The 18,541-nt window shown below is 41.7% G+C and overlaps 1 protein-coding gene across 2 annotated transcripts in view; it reads left to right on the top strand.

The window, feature by feature from the left end:
- SHPRH (SNF2 histone linker PHD RING helicase) overlaps nt 1-16,534 on the top strand; it is a 241,897-nt gene extending 225,363 nt beyond the window's left edge. For both annotated transcript variants that reach the window (XM_075339544.1, XM_075339545.1), the window contains 3 exons: nt 4,923-5,101; nt 6,143-6,223; nt 12,299-16,534. In XM_075339544.1, coding sequence (XP_075195659.1) covers nt 4,923-5,101; nt 6,143-6,223; nt 12,299-12,392 — 354 coding nt within the window. In that variant the 3' untranslated portion in view covers nt 12,393-16,534. The remainder of the gene's footprint in view (nt 1-4,922; nt 5,102-6,142; nt 6,224-12,298) is intronic.
- The last annotated feature ends 2,007 nt before the right edge of the window (nt 16,535-18,541 follow it).

Below are 18,541 nucleotides of genomic sequence, written 5' to 3'. Positions count from 1 at the left end.
AGTTTACCCCGAAAAAAGCAGACCTCCCCCCCCCCCCCCCCCCACACACACACACACTTCCCAGGAGACTCCTACCCACCAGACCCGGACATCTGCGTGGCTCCCAGGTCTTCCTGTGATCTCCGGTGGTTGCTGCACGCTGTCCTTCCCTGCTGCTGGCTGACACACGCGCACACACACACACACACACACACACACACACAGCAAGTCACACACACAGCAGATCCCAGACACACAGCAAGTCACACACACAGCAGATCTCAGACACACACAGCAAGTCACACACAGCAGATCCCAGACACACACAGCAAGTCACACACAGCAGATCCCAGACACACAGTAAATCACACACAGCAGATCCCAGACACACTCCGCAAATCACACACAACAGATCCAGGACACACACCGCAAATCACACCTAGCCGATTGCAGCCACACACCTAGCCGATTGCAGCCACACACCTAGCCGATTGCAGCCACACACCTAGCCGATTGCAGCCACACACCTAGCCGATTGCAGCCACACAACACATCACATCACATCCAGTGCCTCCGGCCGCATGGAATGATGAGAGCAAGTCACGTGTCCGACCGCAGGTCCTGTTCTGCAGGTCGTTGCGCTCCACCGCACTGCCTCTCAGGATTCTGCCGGCGAGAAGAGATCGGTGTCGCTGGATGTGGTGAGTGTGTATGCGATCTGATGTGTGTGTGTGCTCCGATGTTTGTGTGTGCGATCTGATTGTGTGTGTGTGTGTGTGTGAGAGAGAGCTGATGTATGCGGGTGTACGATCACTGCTGGTCCTGCCTCAGCGTCAGGTGAGTGATTGCAGAGTGCCGCTGTCTATAATGAAGTGTCCTGCAGTATCTATCTTTTTTAGCTGCACAGACACTTCATTATTGAACCGCGACTAGGGCTTATTTTCGGGGGAGGGCTTATTTTTGGAAAAATACAGTAGAAGGGGCATTTGGATTTGGGAGTGCAGAGCTCGCTAGATTTTCCAGGGCCTTAGTTCTTACAGTAATGTGGGGACTCCCGATATTTCCAATACATAACAACATTTTTTGATCAATTTCAGCATAAAGCTGGAATCACATTCTTGTGTTCTCTACTGATCACTTATATCAGTGTTTCCATGTACAGTGGGAACAGAAAGTATTCCGACCCCTTGAAATGTTTCACTCTTTGTTTCATTGCAGCCGTTAAATTCCAAAAAGTTCATTTTTTTTTCTCATTAATGTACACTCTGCACACCATCTTGACAGAAATGTGGACATTTTTGTAAATTTATTAAATAAGAAAAACTGACATTACAGTATTGAGTAGAAGCACCCTTTTGAGCTAGTACAGCCATGAGTCTTCTTGGGAATGATGCACCAAGTTTTTCCCACCTGGATTTGGAGATCCTCTGCCATTCTTCCTTGCAGATCCTCTCCGGTTCCGTCAGGTTGGATGGTGAGCGTTAGTGGACAGACATTTTCAGGTCTCTCCAGAAATGCTCAATTGGGTTTAGGTCAGGGCTCTGGCTGGGCCAATCCTTTGTTATTTTAGTTGTGTGCTTTAGGGTCATTCTCTTATTGGAAGGTGAACCTTTGGTCAAGTCTGAGGTCCAGAGCACTCTGGAAGAAGTTTTTTTCCAGGATATCTCTGTACTTGGCCGCATTCCTCTTTCCATCAATTGCAACTAGTCGTCCTGTCCCTGCAGCTGAAAAACACCCCCATAGCTGCCACCACCATGTTTCACTTTTGGCACTGTATTGGGCAGGGGATGAGCAGTGCCTGGTTTTCTCCATTCATACTGCTTAGAATTATCACCAAAAAGTTCTATCTTCGTCTCCTCAGACCAGAGAATCTTATTTCTCATAGTCTGGGAGTCCTTCATCTGTTTTTTTGCAAACTATGCGGGCTTTTATATGTCTTGCACTGAGGAGAGGCTTCAGTCGGCCATTCTGCCATAAGGCCCGACTAGTGGAGGGCTGCAGTGATGGAAGAAAGTTGCACAAAGTCAACCATCTCCCTTCTGCATTTCTGGAGCTCAGCCACTGTGATCTTGGGATTCTTCTGTACTTCTCTCACCAAGGCTCTTTTCCCACGATTGCACAGTTCTGGTGGTCCCAAATCTCTTCCATTTAAAGATTATGGAGGCCACTGTGCTCTTAGGAACCTTGAGTACTGCAGAAATTCTTTTGTAACCTTGTCCAGATCTGTGTCTTGCCACAATTCTGTCTCTGAGCTCCTTGGGCAGTTCCTTTGACCTCATGATTCTCATATGGTGTGACATGCACTGTGAGCTGTGAGGCCTTATATAGACAGCTGTGTGCCTTTCCAAATCAAGTCATATCAGTTTAAATAAGCACAGCTGGACTCCAATGAAGGACTAGAACCATCTCAAGGAGGATCACAAGGAAATGGACAGCATCTGACTTAAATATGAGTGTCTGAATACTTATGACCATGAGATATTTCAGTTTTTCTACATTTCTGGGGGGGGTTTCTGTCAAGATGGGGTGCAGAATGTACATTAATGAGAAAAGAAAAACTTATTGAATCTACCAAATGGCTGCAATGACACACAGAGTGAAAAATTTAAAGGGGTATGAATACTTTCCGGACCTACTGTAAACTCCAGCAAACCCCCAACTGAACAACACATTATAATGAGACAGATGGAGACACTTTGGACTCCATTTGATAGAACATCTGTTCTGGTGGTATCCATCTTTTTAGATGTACACAGAGCTCAAAAGTCACCTAAAATGATTGGAAACCACCAGAACGTAGACCAGTTGGAGTGCAAAGTGTCTCCATCTGCCTCATTAGAGTGAGTGGTTCCAATGGTGATACAAGTAAAATATATCTTTGTACCGTGTTAGCCAGTAGAGATAAAAAAAATTTTTGTTTAAAAGAACTGAAGTCCTCAGTGGTTGATATCTTTTAATGGATGGTGTTGGAGAGGACAGGGAGCTTCTGACAATGATGCTTCTTAGATTTGGGGGCTGTCTAAAACACAGAAGTGGGGGGTCTGGAAAAAAGGTACCATTAAAAGGTATCAACCACTGAGGACTTCAGTTCTTTTAAACAAAAATTTTGGTTCCAATGGGGGTTTTATTCTCAATTCTGGTTTTTGGTATTTACACAGAAACCCTGACGTAACCACTCAGCGGAGAGTGCAGGATAAATGTTAATCGACTATTATTCTGATTTTTAGAGGTAGTATGTTCAAATAGTAGTGCAGGGATATTATTTTTATTTTTGCGTGGTGCATCGTATGGTGTAAATGATAAGAATACTTTATTCATAGGGTCAATGCAATTAGTGATACCAGATTCATATCATTTTTTATTTTTTATTTTTTTTCATATATGCTCTGCTGCGATCACACGTTAAATTTTTTTTTTATAACAAATAGGTTATTTTTTGCACCATATTCTGATATCTGTAACTTTATTTTTTCATTACCCGAGCTGTATGAGGGCTTATTTTTGCATAAGTTGAAGATTTTTTGGTACTATGTTGGGATACACAGAACATTTTATTCAGCTTTTTCAAACACCGAATGAATAACAGCCAGCAATTCAGATACTGTTTTTGGGTTTTGTTTTTCACACAAGAAAAGTGATCAAACCGTTTTATTCTTCGGGTCAGTACGATTATAGCGATAAAATGATTCTATAGCTTTTTTTAATGTTGCCGAATGAGCCTTATTAGGGCTTCTTTTTTGCAGGTAAGTTCGCCATGTTTGTGTTTTTATATTATTTTTTTTTTTTTTTTTACGTTATGACTTTTTCTAAAAATAAATTTTTGTCTTTACAATGAAGAAGCGACATTTTTGTTGTGTTTTCGTTTGTTTTTATTTAAAGTGTGTGCAATGGGGAATAAATAACATGACAGTTTTATAGTTTGGGTCGTTCCTGGATTTGGGATACCAATTGTGCACTTTTTTTTTTTTTTATTCCTCTTTTAACACAAAGGCTGTTTTTTTTAAATGGCAATTTGGGTTTTTGGACTTGTGTTCTCCTTTTTTTTTTTTTTTACATGTTCACATACCTAATTCCACTATATTACATGAATATTTTTTATGGTACATACCTGCCAGTTGTTCACTTACAGAGCCTATGAGACTTTGCTCATAGCAGGATCTATAAAGCCAACATGCCTTGGGGTCATCCGATGACCTCAGTGTACCAAGGCAATGATCAGCACCCTCGATTACAATCGCAATGGGCCGATTATGTCAAAGATAGATTTTTAACTCCTTTTTAATGTCTTAGATACCACTATCACAATTGACAGCAGTAGTTAAGAAGTCATTCAACTCAATTTTTTCCAAAACTGGTTGAGGCCAAAGCCCGTGAATGTCAGGTCAGCTGTCATGTACAGTTGTCACCTGCAGGATTTTTGGCCACCGGGGGAGCACTGTACCCTCATTCCCAATTGTTTTAAAATGGTGATTAGGGAATAAGGTCCCTTAACCTCTGCCTTTTTTATGTGTATTGGCATTCGTTAAGGGGTTAAAGTTTAAGATGGAGCTTTCTTTGCTAAATGTTTTAGGCTTAAGTCACTCAAGACGGTTTATTCTTATTGAAGCTCCTGAAATGTTGCCACAGTACTAGGGTTAAATTTTAGGATTGATAGTATAATTGAACGAATGGCTATTGCTTTTTCGATGTATTTCCACTTCAATACGTCTGATTTGCTGCATCGAGCATTTTTGTCACATTGATTGATTGCCATGTAAAAAGTGAATAATCAAGAATAGTTGATATAGAATCCAGTGAACCAAAGCGTAGAACAGCACTGAAGATCACGAGCACCACCTCATGCTGACTAGTTGATACCTTCATGTAACACATGTAGCATTTCATCTTTACATCTGCAGAAAAAATATTTTACCATTCACTAAATGTTTTTTTTTCTTAACCAGGAAAATCTTTCTGCATTTAAATATGATCCCAAGATCAACATCTTACTTCTTCCATTGCACACTGGATCCAATGGGCTGAATATCATTGAAGCTACTCATGTTATTTTGGTAGAGCCAATTTTGAACCCAGCACATGAACTTCAGGCAATAGGTCGTGTGCACAGAATTGGCCAGAAAAAGTAAGTTTTCGGGATTTGTTCTGCATGTACTGTGGTTCAGTCTGTGGAAACACTGGAGTTTATGGCAGGTTATGTGGTGTTCGGCTTTGTACTGTACTCGTTTGGTGTCATGTCGGCTTCGGACTCTATTCACACCGCAGATTTGGACAAGCGATCTGAGGTCTCTTAGTTGCTTAGCCTGACTGGCGTCGGCTGTTTTAGCTTCACTGTTCTCCAGTTCAGCAGGGGTTAATTCCTGCTGGCTTTGTGAACTGCTGCTAGGAGCTCAGACTGCTATGACCTATCATAGCTGCTTTCACTCTTTATAAGGTACTGGATCCGGTTGCTCATTGCCGAATATAGCTCAGTGTTGCTTCAGCGATACAATTCCTTATAGTAGTGATCCAGAACCTTGTCATCTGTTGTGGGTTTTCCTGAGTGGTGGTAAAATATCCTTGTTGGTAGTTTTTCTTCCCTGTGTTTTATTTCTTCTTGGGCATGTATTGTTTCTCATCTGAGTCTGATTGCACTGTGCAGGTGTTGTTTTTTTCCCCTGTCCTTGCTATTTCTGGGGTTTGCTTCTTTGCTTTATGCCCTCTCCTGGGGTGGGGGTGGGGGGAGTGCAAGATCAGAGTTCGGACAGGAGTTAGGGTCACACTGGCGGCCCAGACCTAGCTACCATCAAGCTTACCTCTGCAATAAGGGGCAGCGCAGGGTGTCTAGTCTGATGGCCAGTTTAGAGGTCCCTGCTCCAGTTAACCCGACACTCCCATAACCGCACAGTTCCAAAGTGCTACTTATGGCTGCTCCCAACCTCAATGGCTGTGAGATACATAATCGCGGCTCTTCTTGGTGCGTGACTGCGAGTGCTTGATTCCTCTCTAGCACCACAAGAGTCTCGGGAGCTGTTCAGTAGCAAGCTATAGAGGTGGTTGGTTGGTTTTTAAAATCAGTCCCCAATAATTTAACTGTTATCATTCCTATTCAGATTATTTTCTTATGTTTCTGTGAGGACTTCTTTCTCAGAATATTCTAAAAGTCCATTTCAACTGTTTGTTATAGAGCTACAATTGTTCATCGGTTTCTGATTAAAGCAACAATTGAAGAAAGGATGCAAGCAATGTTAAAGACGGTTGACAGAAGGTATTTTATTTGTAATTCTTTCTATTCATTCACCGGTTGGAAGTGTTGACAGTATTATATTGTTTGATTTTGATTAAGTCTAATGAGCATTTAATTTTCTTTTGTCAGTCGCTTCATTGGGAGACACACTAAAGGGTACTTTACACACTGCGACATCGCTAGCGATCTCGTTAGCGATGTGAAATTTTAGATCGCAAGTGCGATCTTTCAAGATCGCACATGCGTAAAATTACTATGTGCGATCTCGAAAGATCGCACTTGCTATCTAGAATTTCACATCGCTAATGAGATCGCTAGCGATGTCGCAGTGTGTAAAGTACCCTTAACAGTGGGGAAATCAGCTGCCATCTGGAGGCTGACACTATATTATTACAATTATAATGAAAATTAGCTCCTTCCCATCAGACTATAATACCGCGCCTGCCATCACCAGGCTGCTTAGTTTTGTGTAGTGTTAATTGGAGGCAACGGAACTGAGTCTCAGACCTATTTGGCCTTTAGAGGCCAAGTTAGGCATTAATTGTTTCTCCTTTCTTTTTCAGTTTAGCAGTTAACGGTGTAATTGTGCATTCTGTTACACCCACGAAGCGGCAGAGAGTACAGGCTGCAATTGCTCAGTCTGTATCCTCTCACGTTGGTGTGCCTAGACCATGTACCTTGACGCAGTCGGCAATCAGGTACTGGGGCGGAGGTCTTTAACCTGAAGGCTCCTGCCCACCGCTTGTTGCATTACGTGCGTTTTTTTTACATGGCGCTGCAGATGGGTGTAGATCTTTTGGACACCAAAGTATGCCTTTGTCGTACCCTCCTTCACTCTTCAGTTTGGGTGGGGGTGCATTCTTGTGTATGTACCTTATTTTTCGGACTATAAGACGCACCGGACCATAAGAGGCACCCTGGTTTTAGAGGAGGAAAATGGGAAAATAAAATTTTAAGCAAAAACTGTGGTCATGACACACTGTTATGGGGCGAGGATCTGCTGCTGGAACTATTATGGGGGTAATGTCCCCAAATTCTCTACAAAGGTTCCCCATCTTGGTAATGATCCTCCTGCCTTGTATATAATCCCCATCCTTGTATATGTATGTATATGTGTGTAGATAGATAGATATATATATATATCTATCTATCTATCTACACACATATACATACATATACAAGGATGGGGATTATATACAAGGCAGGAGGATCATTACCAAGATGGGGAACCTTTGTAGAGAATTTGGGGACATTACCCCCATAATAGTTCCAGCAGCAGATCCTCGCCCCATAACAGTGTGTCATGACCACAGTTTTTGCTTAAAATTTTATTTTCCCATTTTCCCACAGACCAAGTTTGGACTCCCCTTCTCATTCAAAGAGTTTTTTTTTATCTTTATTTTCATGACTGGAAACTGTAGATTCACATTAAAGGTATCAAAACTATGAATTAACACATGTGGAGTGAAATACTTAACAAAAAAGTGTGAAACAACTGAAAATATGTGTTATATTCTAGGTTCTTTAAAGTAGCCACCTTTTGCTTTGATTACTGCTTTGCACACTCTTGGCATTCTCTTGGTGATCTTCAAGAGGTACCGTATTTTTCGCTTTATAAGAGGGGGAAAGTAGGGGGTGCGACTTATAAGCCGAATATACGGGGGGGGATATAGAATATAATATAATATATATATATATATATATATATATATATATATATATATATATATATATATAATATATATTATACACACTGCAGGGTCCAGGGGAGGTGGGGGCAGGTGAGTGCTGCGGGCTGCAGCCTTTGATCTCCTGCTCCCGCTCATAATATGCACAGCCGCTGTCCATCTCCGGTGGTGCTGAAATCGCACCGCAGTGAGGGGCTGGGGCAGCAGTGCATATTATATGAAATTCGTGGGAGTTATATTTGTACTTCTCTCTACCTTGTTGTGCCCATGTCCATGTATGTTGTTTTTATTTTTAAACTTGATAAAATGATGTATTTTTATAAGGAGCATTAGCATCGGGTATATTCTTTTTGGAGGATATAAGTGGATATACTGAACCAGCATGGCTATCACAGCATCTTGCAGCGGCATGCTATTCCATCCAGTTTGCGTTTTTAGTTGGACCATCATTTATTTTTTCAACAGGACAATGACCCCAAGCACGCCTCCAGGCTGTGTAAGGGCTATTTGACTAAGAAGGAGAGTGATGGGATGCTACGCCAGATGACCTGGCCTCCACAGTCACCAGACCTGAACCCAATCGAGATGGTTTGGGGTGAGCTAGACCGCAGAATGAAGACAAAAGGGCCATCAAGTGCTAAGCATCTCTGGGAACTCCTTCAAGACTGTTGGAAGACCATTTCCGGTGACTACCTCTTGACACTCATCAAGAGAATGCCAAGAGTGTGTAAAGCAGTAATCAAAGCAAAAGGTGGCTACTTTGAAGAACCTAGAATATAAGACATACTTTCAGTTGTTTCACACTTTTTTGTTAAGTATTTCATTCCACATGTGATAATTCATAGTTTTGATGCCTCCAACAATGTGAATCTACAATTTTCAGAGTCATGAAAATAAAGAAAACTCTTTGAATGAGAAGGTGTGTCCAAACTTTTGGTCTGTACTAGATAGATACATACATACATACATACATACATACATACATACATACATACATACATACATACATACATGTCCCCCATCCTGGTATAGCCCCCATCCTTCTACATAGCACCATCCTGGTATATACCCCCATCCTGCTATATACTACCATCCTGGTATATGCCCTCAACCTGCTATATACTGCCATCCTGGTATATGCCCTCATCCTGCTATATACTGCCATCCTGGTATATGCCCTCATCCTGGTATATGCCCTCATCCTGGTATATGCCCCCATCCTGCTATATACCCTCATCCTGCTATATACCCCCATCCTATAACAATGAATTTTATCCAAGTTAAAGTGAATAATTTCCAGAAAACCTATATCTGATTCTGCTTAGCTTATCCTTCTGAATACCATGCTGTGCACAGATCAGACTACAAATACAACCTGACCAGTTCGCTTTAAGGTACATTGTAAACTTCCATATTTCTAATTGTGTAGACATCAACATCAACCCCTTGCCTTGGCAGCCAATTTGTTTTTCCTTTTGAATTTTCCCCTCCCATTCTTCCAATAGCTATAATTTTTTTTATTTTTCCATTAACACACGTTTGAGGTGTTGTTTTTGAGCAACAAGTTGCAGTTTTGAGTGACCCCATTGTTTTTACGTTCGTGAATTGAAAATGGAGGGAGGGGTGGGGGGATTCGAAGTGGAATGAAATGGTAGGGAAAAAAAACAACTTTTGGGTTTTGCTTTTACAAAATTTATTGTGTTGCAAAAATGATTCTCCAGGTTAGTAAAAATGTTTTTATTGAAACAGAGAAAAAAGTTCAGAAGTTTTTTTTTCTCCTGTCACTTTGGCATGAGATAAAAATCGCAGCCTGCTACGATTTGGCAGCAGCATATATCTGACAGCACACACTCATTCAAGTCAATGGGTGCATGTAAAACATTGGCCTGCGCTCTGGTGTCATCTGACTGCAGTCCGATTTACGCGGACACAGACCATGGAGAAGATGGATAAATTAAGTTATCATCTGCTCCGTACCTATGATATGATTCGGCCATGCAAGACAATCGGATCACAATAAATGGATACTTGTATCCAAATTTTAGAAGAGTTTGAGCTGAGTGTCATTTCCATAATTGATCTGATTATCTCAGAAGAGAGAATTATTGCGCTTATAAAGGGTTCACACACGACAGCGACGTCGCTGTTACGTCACCATTTCCTGTGACGTAATAGCAACCTTACATGATCGCTAGTTAGCTGTCAAACATGTAATTTTAAGCAGCGACGGAGCAGCGATCATAGCGACCTCGACGGTTGTTGGGACGTGTCACACGCGTCGCTGTGCGACGACTCAGACCTTGATAGAGGCGTGGTGTTTACCCCTAGACATGTTTTGCGTCGCCTCTTTTCACGCCCCTCTGTTCCGATTGGTGATCGCTACAGCGCCTTTGCGTTGCCTTTTTCACGCCCCTCTGTTCCGATTGGTGATCACTACAGCGGAACCTGATTGGGTAACCGTGCCAAACAAAGGAAGACACAAAGAATGACAGACTAGTGACACCAGACAGAGACTCTACTACGTGGAACAAAGAATGGAACTTAAAGAATGAAATCACTGTAACGCCTTCGACAAGTTACCCAATCAGAACGCTGCTGTGACCACCAATCGGAGTCGTGGCGGCGTTGTAAAATATACCGCAAAAATACGCCCTTGTCCTGCCTTCAGTCCTACGTCACTGCCTTCAGCGTCGTCGCGACCGTCGCTGCTGCGGTGTCAAACACAAGGATGCATGTGGCGCAGCGGGATAGCAGCGATCAAAAAAATGACCTGGAATATTCAAGAGCGAGCAGCGATCTCGCAGCAGGGGTCTGATCGTTGTTGTGTCACACACAGCGACGTCGCTGTTGAGGTCGTTGCTACGTCACAGAAAATGGCGACTTAGCAGCGATGTCGTTGTCGTCGTCGCTGTGTGTGACACCACCATTAGGCTGAGCTTCACAATAGTAGCAGGATAGCAGCGATATAATCTTTCAGAAGCCCCAGGTTATATTGGAGGGGCTGATCGTGCCTGTGCAAATGCTCTAATTATAACTGGCTGTCAGATATTGACAGCAGCATCTAAATGGCTAACCGCAGCAATCGGAGCTCAACTCCCCTCTCTGCTGTCAGGCAGTTTCCGGCTATGTAATGTAGCCAACGTCTTTCTTGTGTAGCGCTTTGCTTCTGAGCATTACTAATACACTTTAACTCGAGTGATGACATGTATGTAAGTAATTTTGTGCTAGGGGGTTAAAGGAGTTTATTTCTGGGACAATAAAATGAGTCCTCATCTCAGTATCCTCAAGTCTTGCTCAAAGTGCATTTCTTGCTTTGGGGCATTGGTCCGGTCCATTATTTGAGTGGAATGTGTAATGCTTTGTTTCTCCATTGGAGGCTCTGCAGGAAATGAATAAATAATGGTCAGCTTTCTACAGGTTATAGCTGATTGATGGGGTATACTCGGTGGTCTGGCTATTGTCAATGAACCCTTGATTGCTCAAATTGCCAAGCTTTAAGGCCCGTTTCACACGTCAGTGAAAAACACAGACGTTTTTCACTGGCGTGTAAAACACGCACATGTCCCTGCGTGTGCCGAAAATCACGGCACACGTGGGTTGTCTAAGTGCAATCCGGGCTCCGTTCTCCGTGGCCCGTGATTGCACTTAGAGATTCACTCACCTGTGCGCGCTCCCGCTCTCCATGGTGCTGATCGCTACCGCGACGCAGCATCCGGCCGGCGGTGACCCCTGCAGCGGCTGCTTCCGGGTCGGCTGTGTCGCGCATAATGAATATGCGCGACAGTAATCAGCCGGCACAGAAGGAGCAAGCTGCACGGGCTGCAGAGGACATCGCTGGACGCCGGGTGAGTTAAAATGTTTTTTATTTTAAAAGTACGTTTTTTTCTGGCACGTGTTTCACGGACCACACCACTGCGTGGTCCGTGGAACATCAGTGATGCCAGAAAAAAATGGACATGTCTCCGTGCAGCAATCACGCACACGCGGGTACGCTGCACGGAGACACGTGCAGTGACAAATCACTGACGTGTGAGCAGACCCATTCATTATAATGGGTCTGCGTATGTCCGTGATTCTGGTACGTTTAAAAAAAAGCACAAACGTACCAGAATCACTGACGTGTGAAAGGGGCCTAAAGTGCAGCCACATCTCTGTTGAAGTGTATAAGGATTGCAGCTGGCAGGAATTAGGAAGCACCAGTGACTAGACCCAATTTTCCCAGAAATCGGGCCTAGACCTTTCATATGTTAGTGGGGGCTTAGATGGGAAAAATTCCTTTTTTGCATATTTATTTGTAGAATATCTGCAGTGATGTATTGAGACAGTGTTGTAGAAAGTTGCTTGGTTGATTTGCACAAAACCAGACATTAACCATTGTAACGAAATAGTTTTCTTATTTGTTTTTCAGTCATACAAGTACATCAATGAAGCAGTCTGAAGCCTCCGTCCTGACTGTGGCCGACCTTGCCGACCTGTTTTCTGAAGAGAGGGAACTCGAATAATTCTTAAAAACTAAACACCTAACAAGAGACATTCCTGGAACGGATCACCTTCAGTATCTCTTCTTTAGTGTGCACTTATAGGACCACCAGGGACTTTATGTGCTGTACCAGTGCTGTAACTCCGTTCTCTGCAGAAATCAGTATATGTTTGTATCATTGAGATGTTCTGGAACACACTTCAATCATTTAGCAATATTTTCTATACCGTGGACTTATTTCTAAGTCTGCATAGCAAATTTTCGGCTAAAACTTGCTTTTTCTTTTCTAATTTTAACTGAAAAAGCTTCATGCGTTTTGATAAACTCTTCCATACCCATTTTCACAAAGCCTAAGGCTGTGTTTTTTGGGTTTTTTTTTGTTTTTTTTTTGGAAAACCTTTTTTTCCCTAAAGTGTTTTTTGCAGCAATTTGATTGGATAGTTCCTAGTTTGGAGAGGATTCCATCAGTGACTGCTTCACAGAAGTGACATGCACTCTTTCCCCACCAGGACGTTTTTCCAAACCTGAAGCGAAAAACAACACTCAGAATACTGAACGTGTGAACAGCAAAGTGGTTTTACAATAGAAATGAATAGGATAAGTCTTTCTAGTGTTTTTCTTTAAGAAATTTTCAGACATATATTATTTTTTTTTTTTAGAACTGAGAGCGGATCCTCTCCAAAAAAAAACCCCAGCTTTTGATTTAGTACAGTGAGTACAATGTGGTCTTCTACAGTGAAGGAAATAATTATTTGTTCCCTTGCTGATTTTGTAAGTTTGCCCACTGACAAAGACATGAATAGTCTATATTTTTAAGGGTAGGTTAATTTTAACAGTGAGCGAATATCAAAAATATAATCCAGAAAATCACATTGTATAAATTATATAAATTTATTTGCATTTTGCAGAGAGAAATAAGTATTTGATCCTCTACCAACCATTAAGAGTGCTGGATACTACATACCACTTAAGGCTATGGCCCACGATGCGTTTTTACATGCTTTTTCGCAGCGTTTTCAACTGCACCTTTGTAATGCCAAAATGCATGCGTTTTGATTTTCCAGCAAAGTCTATGAGAAATAGGGATTTCTAGTCCACACTTTGCTGTTCAAAACACTGCGTTTAATTTGCATAATTTTGGGCAAAAACTCCGCGTTCAAAGAAGCAGCATGTCCATTGTTTTTGCCATTTTTGCTGCGTTTTGCTAACATTGAAGTCAATGAGAAGTAGCAAAAAGCAAGCAACATCAAAATTCCAACGTTTTACATGCTTTTTAGGTGCAGAAAACATGCATTTTGGACTACATAAACACATGCGTTTATGACATCAAAATAATGGAATGATATGTCCCTTTACACACACACATAGTCCGACAAATAAAATAATTAAAAATATTAATTTAATGTTATTTTAGTTATAGATCTTATAAAACCGCTATAATTATATTAAATATAACTATTTTCGTTTTGATATAATTATAGTTGTTTTCTTTTTTTTTTTTTTCCTTTTTTCAAAGTGTTTGTATGTATAAACTTTATTTAGCAGTGTCTTTATATTCAAAACACATCTGAGTTTAACCAATGAAAAAGCATGTAAATCACGTTTAAAACGCGGTAAAAACGCACGCGTATTTATCGCGTTTTTGTGATCAAAATCAACTTTGGCAAAAACCATTTCTGCCAGAGGATGCGTTTAGTACTGCAACTACCTCGACGCAACGTGGGCACATAGCCTAAGACGCTCCTAATCAACTCGTTACCTGCATTAAAGACAGTTGTCTTAAATTGTTACCGGTATAAAAGCCTCCTGTCCACAGACTCAACTAATCAGTCAGACTCTATCCTCTACAACATGGGCAATACCAAAGAGCTTTCTAAGAATGTCAGGGACAAGATCATTGACCTGCACAAGAAGTAACAACCTCTTGAAGTCATAGCAGCATTCCCAAAATAAAGTGCAGGACTCTGGAACTGAAAATTGATCCTACTTGTCCTATAGATATACTATTTTAGCTGTGTGCACACAGTGCTTTCTTATCGCGTTTTTAAGTGAGGTTTTCTCACATAATCGCAAGTAAATCTTGATGCAGAAATTTCTGCAACCATATACTCAACATGTGCACATACCCTTAAAGTCAACCTGGGCCTACAGTCAATAGGCAAAATACTGGCTTCCATGGCCTCTACATATAAATAAAGCATTGTAAAAGAACTCATCAAAGGTGGTGGGAGGAGCATTCATTATGATAACCCCTTCTCCATGTGAACCCCATCCAAACTTTATATTGCTTAACGACTATAACCCCTTCAGCCCCCGGGCGTTTTCAGTTGTTCTGTTTTTGTTTTTGTTTGTTTGCACCCCTTCTTCCGAGAGCCATAACTTAACTTTTCTGTCAATCTTGCCATATGAGGGCTTGTTTTTTGCAGGACAAGTTGTACTTTTAAATTTAAACCATAAGCTTTACCATATGGTGTACTGGAAAACAGCAAAACAATTCCAACTGTGGAAAAACTGCAAAAAAAAAAGTGTGATCGCACAATAGTTTTTGGGATATTTTATTCACCATGTTCACTATATGGTAACACTGATGTGTCGGTGAGATGCCTCAGGTCGGTGCAAGTTTGTAGACCCCAAACATGTATAGGTTTACTTGTATCTAAGGGGTTAAAAAAATTCACAAGTTTGTCCAAAAAAAGTGGCGCATGTTTTGCGTCATTTTCCGAAACCCGTAACAGTCTCATTTTTCAGGATCTATAGCTCAGTGACGTCTTATTTTTTGCGTCTCGAGCTGATATTTTTAATTGATCCATTTTTGCGCAGATGCTACGTTTTGATCGCCTCTTATTGCATTTTGCGCAAAAGTTGCAGCGACCAAAAACCGTAATTTTGGCGTTTGGAATTTTTTATATATATATAGCGCATATACATCTCGCTGACAGATTTTGGCAGAGAGAAGTAAGGGGTTAAAAGTTGCGGGTGGAACGCGATTCCACTGTTGAAATCAGCTGATATGTGTGCGGATCGCCGCCGCCTGGACACGATCCATGACGTACCCAGTACGTCATGGGTCGTTAAGGGGTTAATAGGAAACCCCCTATCTTCTGTTCATCAATGGCCTGCCATAGCAGCCCTATTTTATTCTTTTATTTGAGGACCGCTGTTGTCTCCTGTGGTTGATAAGACATCCAAAGATGTGTCTGACAGCAGATAATTCTACTCTCAGTGAGTCGAACAAGCATGTGTAAGGAGGTCTATAGGTACACCTGCTGCCCATACGACACTCAATGCTAGGTAAGTAGTTTTGTATGGCCACCTTATAGCACCTTCCCAATCTTCTTCAATAACCTCCACACACAGAAAGCATTATTCCAGTCAAATTCCAAATCACTTACCCCTTCCACCCCCCCCTCCCGGTTCCCAAGTAGACTCTAATTGCCGATAGGTGTTTCGAAAGACAGATCTACCGATCAGAATAAGGAGAAAAGAAGTGCCATAAATGAGGGATCACCAAACAAATAAATCAATAATTATAAATAAGTTGATTACATATCAAAAACATTTTTGTGTCACACAGCACCAATGGTGTGAAACAACCATAGCCAAACCATTAAAAACATTTAAAACATTCAAAGCACACAAAAAAACAGGTGAGCCCCAATATAAAATGGACCAGAATTGAATAAGCTGGCTAGTATATAAAACCAACACACAAATGTTTTAAGGAAATACAAAACACACAATTTCCATGGAATCAAATTCCAAATCACTACCCCTTTCACCCCCTCTGTTCCCAGGTAGACTCTAATTGCCGATAGGTGTTTCGATCTACCCTAACCTATGCATCCTCAGCCAACTACCAAAAGTGATTGCCAGGAAGCCATTAAAGGATGGCCTGAAGTATTAAGTATATTGACAAATGGGTGATTAATGTCCGGAAAAAATTATATAGTTTATCTACGCTGCTTTTTTATTTTTAGAATTGAAATGTTTTGCCAAAGTGGTTCTACTGTTGATTTTTCAACCAAATTTCCTAGAAGATTGTTCCAAGCATCTACTATTTCAGTAAAATATTTTCTGATATTGTTTCTGAACTTCCATCCACCTAATTTCTGATTGTGCCCCCTTGTTATTGTAATAAGTTTATTAAAAACATTTCCCTGCTGAGCCTTGTTGAAAGATATTTAAGTTTCGATCATGTCCTCCGTTTCTTATCTGAGCTCTAGGCTGTACAGTTTAAACAGAACCTGTGGGTATCCCTTTACGGAGGCAGCGTGCAAGAGTGACTTGTTTCATCAAGCTCTTTTGCGGAGAATTAAGGTGGTGTCACACACAGCGACGACGACAAGACGTCGCTGCTACATCACCATTTTCTGTGACGTAGCAGCGATGTCCCTTCGCTGTCGCTGTGTGTGACATCCAGCAACGAGCTGGCCCCTGCTGTGAGGTCGCTGCTCGTTGCTGAATGTCCAGCTTCATTTTTTGGTCGTCGCTCTCCCGCTGTGACGCACACATCGCTGTGTGTGACAGCGAGAGAGCGACGAAATGAAGCGACCAGGGAGCAGGAGCCGGCATCTGGCAGCTGCGGTAAGCTGTAACCAGTGTAAACATCGGGTAACCAAGGGAAGACCTTTCCTTGGTTACCCGATATTTACCTTCATTACCAGCGTCCACCGCTCTCGCTGCCAGTGCCGGCTCCTGCTCTCTGCACATGTAGCTGCAGTACACATCGGGTAAGAAACCCCTCACAAGTAGCACCATTTTGAAAACTGCACCCCTTGAGGAATGTATGTAGAGGTGGGGTGAGCATCTTGAACTCTCAGGTGCTTCACAGAATTTTAAAACATTAAACCGTGAAAATTAAAAAATAAAAAAAATCCCGAAAATGTTCTTTTAGCCCCAATTTTTTATTTTCATAAGGGTAACAGGAGAAAATGGACCACTTACCGTATTTTTCGCTTTATAAGACGCATTTTTTTCCCCAAATTTTGGGGGAAAGTAGGGGGTGCGTCTTATAATCCGAATATACGGGAGGGGGAGTGTATATATATATATATATACAGTTAGGTCCAGAAATATTTGGACAGTGACACAATTTTCGCGAGTTGGGCTCTGCATGCCACCACATTGGATTTGAAATGAAACCTCTACAACAGAATTCAAGTGCAGATTGTAACGTTTAATTTGAAGGTTTGAACAAAAATATCTGATAGAAATTGTAGGAATTGTACACATTTCTTTACAAACACTCCACATTTTAGGAGGTCAAAAGTAATTGGACAAATAAACCAAACCCAAACAAAATATTTTTATTTTCAATATTTTGTTGCGAATCCTTTGGAGGCAATCACTGCCTTAAGTCTGGAACCCATGGACATCACCAAACGCTGGGTTTCCTCCTTAATGCTTTGCCAGGCCTTTACAGCCGCAGCCTTCAGGTCTTGCTTGTTTGTGGGTCTTTCCGTCTTAAGTCTGGATTTGAGCAAGTGAAATGCATGCTCAATTGGGTTAAGATCTGGTGATTGACTTGGCCATTGCAGAATGTTCCACTTTTTTGCACTCATGAACTCCTGGGTAGCTTTGGCTGTATGCTTGGGGTCATTGTCCATCTGTACTATGAAGCGCTGTCCGATCAACTTTGCAGCATTTGGCTGAATCTGGGCTGAAAGTATATCCCGGTACACTTCAGAATTCATCCGGCTACTCTTTTCTGCTGTTATGTCATCAATAAACACAAGTGACCCAATGCCATTGAAAGCCATGCATGCCCATGCCATCACGTTGCCTCCTCCATGTTTTACAGAGGATGTGGTGTGCCTTGGATCATGTGCCGTTCCCTTTCTTCTCCAAACTTTTTTCTTCCCATCATTCTGGTACAGGTTGATCTTGGTCTCATCTGTCCATAGAATACTTTTCCAGAACTGAGCTGGCTTCATGAGGTGTTTTTCAGCAAATTTAACTCTGGCCTGTCTATTTTTGGAATTGATGAATGGTTTGCATCTAGATGTGAACCCTTTGTATTTACTTTCATGGCGTCTTCTCTTTACTGTTGACTTAGAGACAGATACACCTACTTCACTGAGAGTGTTCTGGACTTCAGTTGATGTTGTGAACGGGTTCTTCTTCACCAAAGAAAGTATGCGGCGATCATCCACCACTGTTGTCATCCGTGGA

Source organism: Anomaloglossus baeobatrachus, chromosome 3 (assembly GCF_048569485.1).
Source record: "Anomaloglossus baeobatrachus isolate aAnoBae1 chromosome 3, aAnoBae1.hap1, whole genome shotgun sequence".
Taxonomy (NCBI): domain Eukaryota; kingdom Metazoa; phylum Chordata; class Amphibia; order Anura; family Aromobatidae; genus Anomaloglossus; species Anomaloglossus baeobatrachus.
This window is presented reverse-complemented; position numbering and strand designations above follow the sequence as displayed.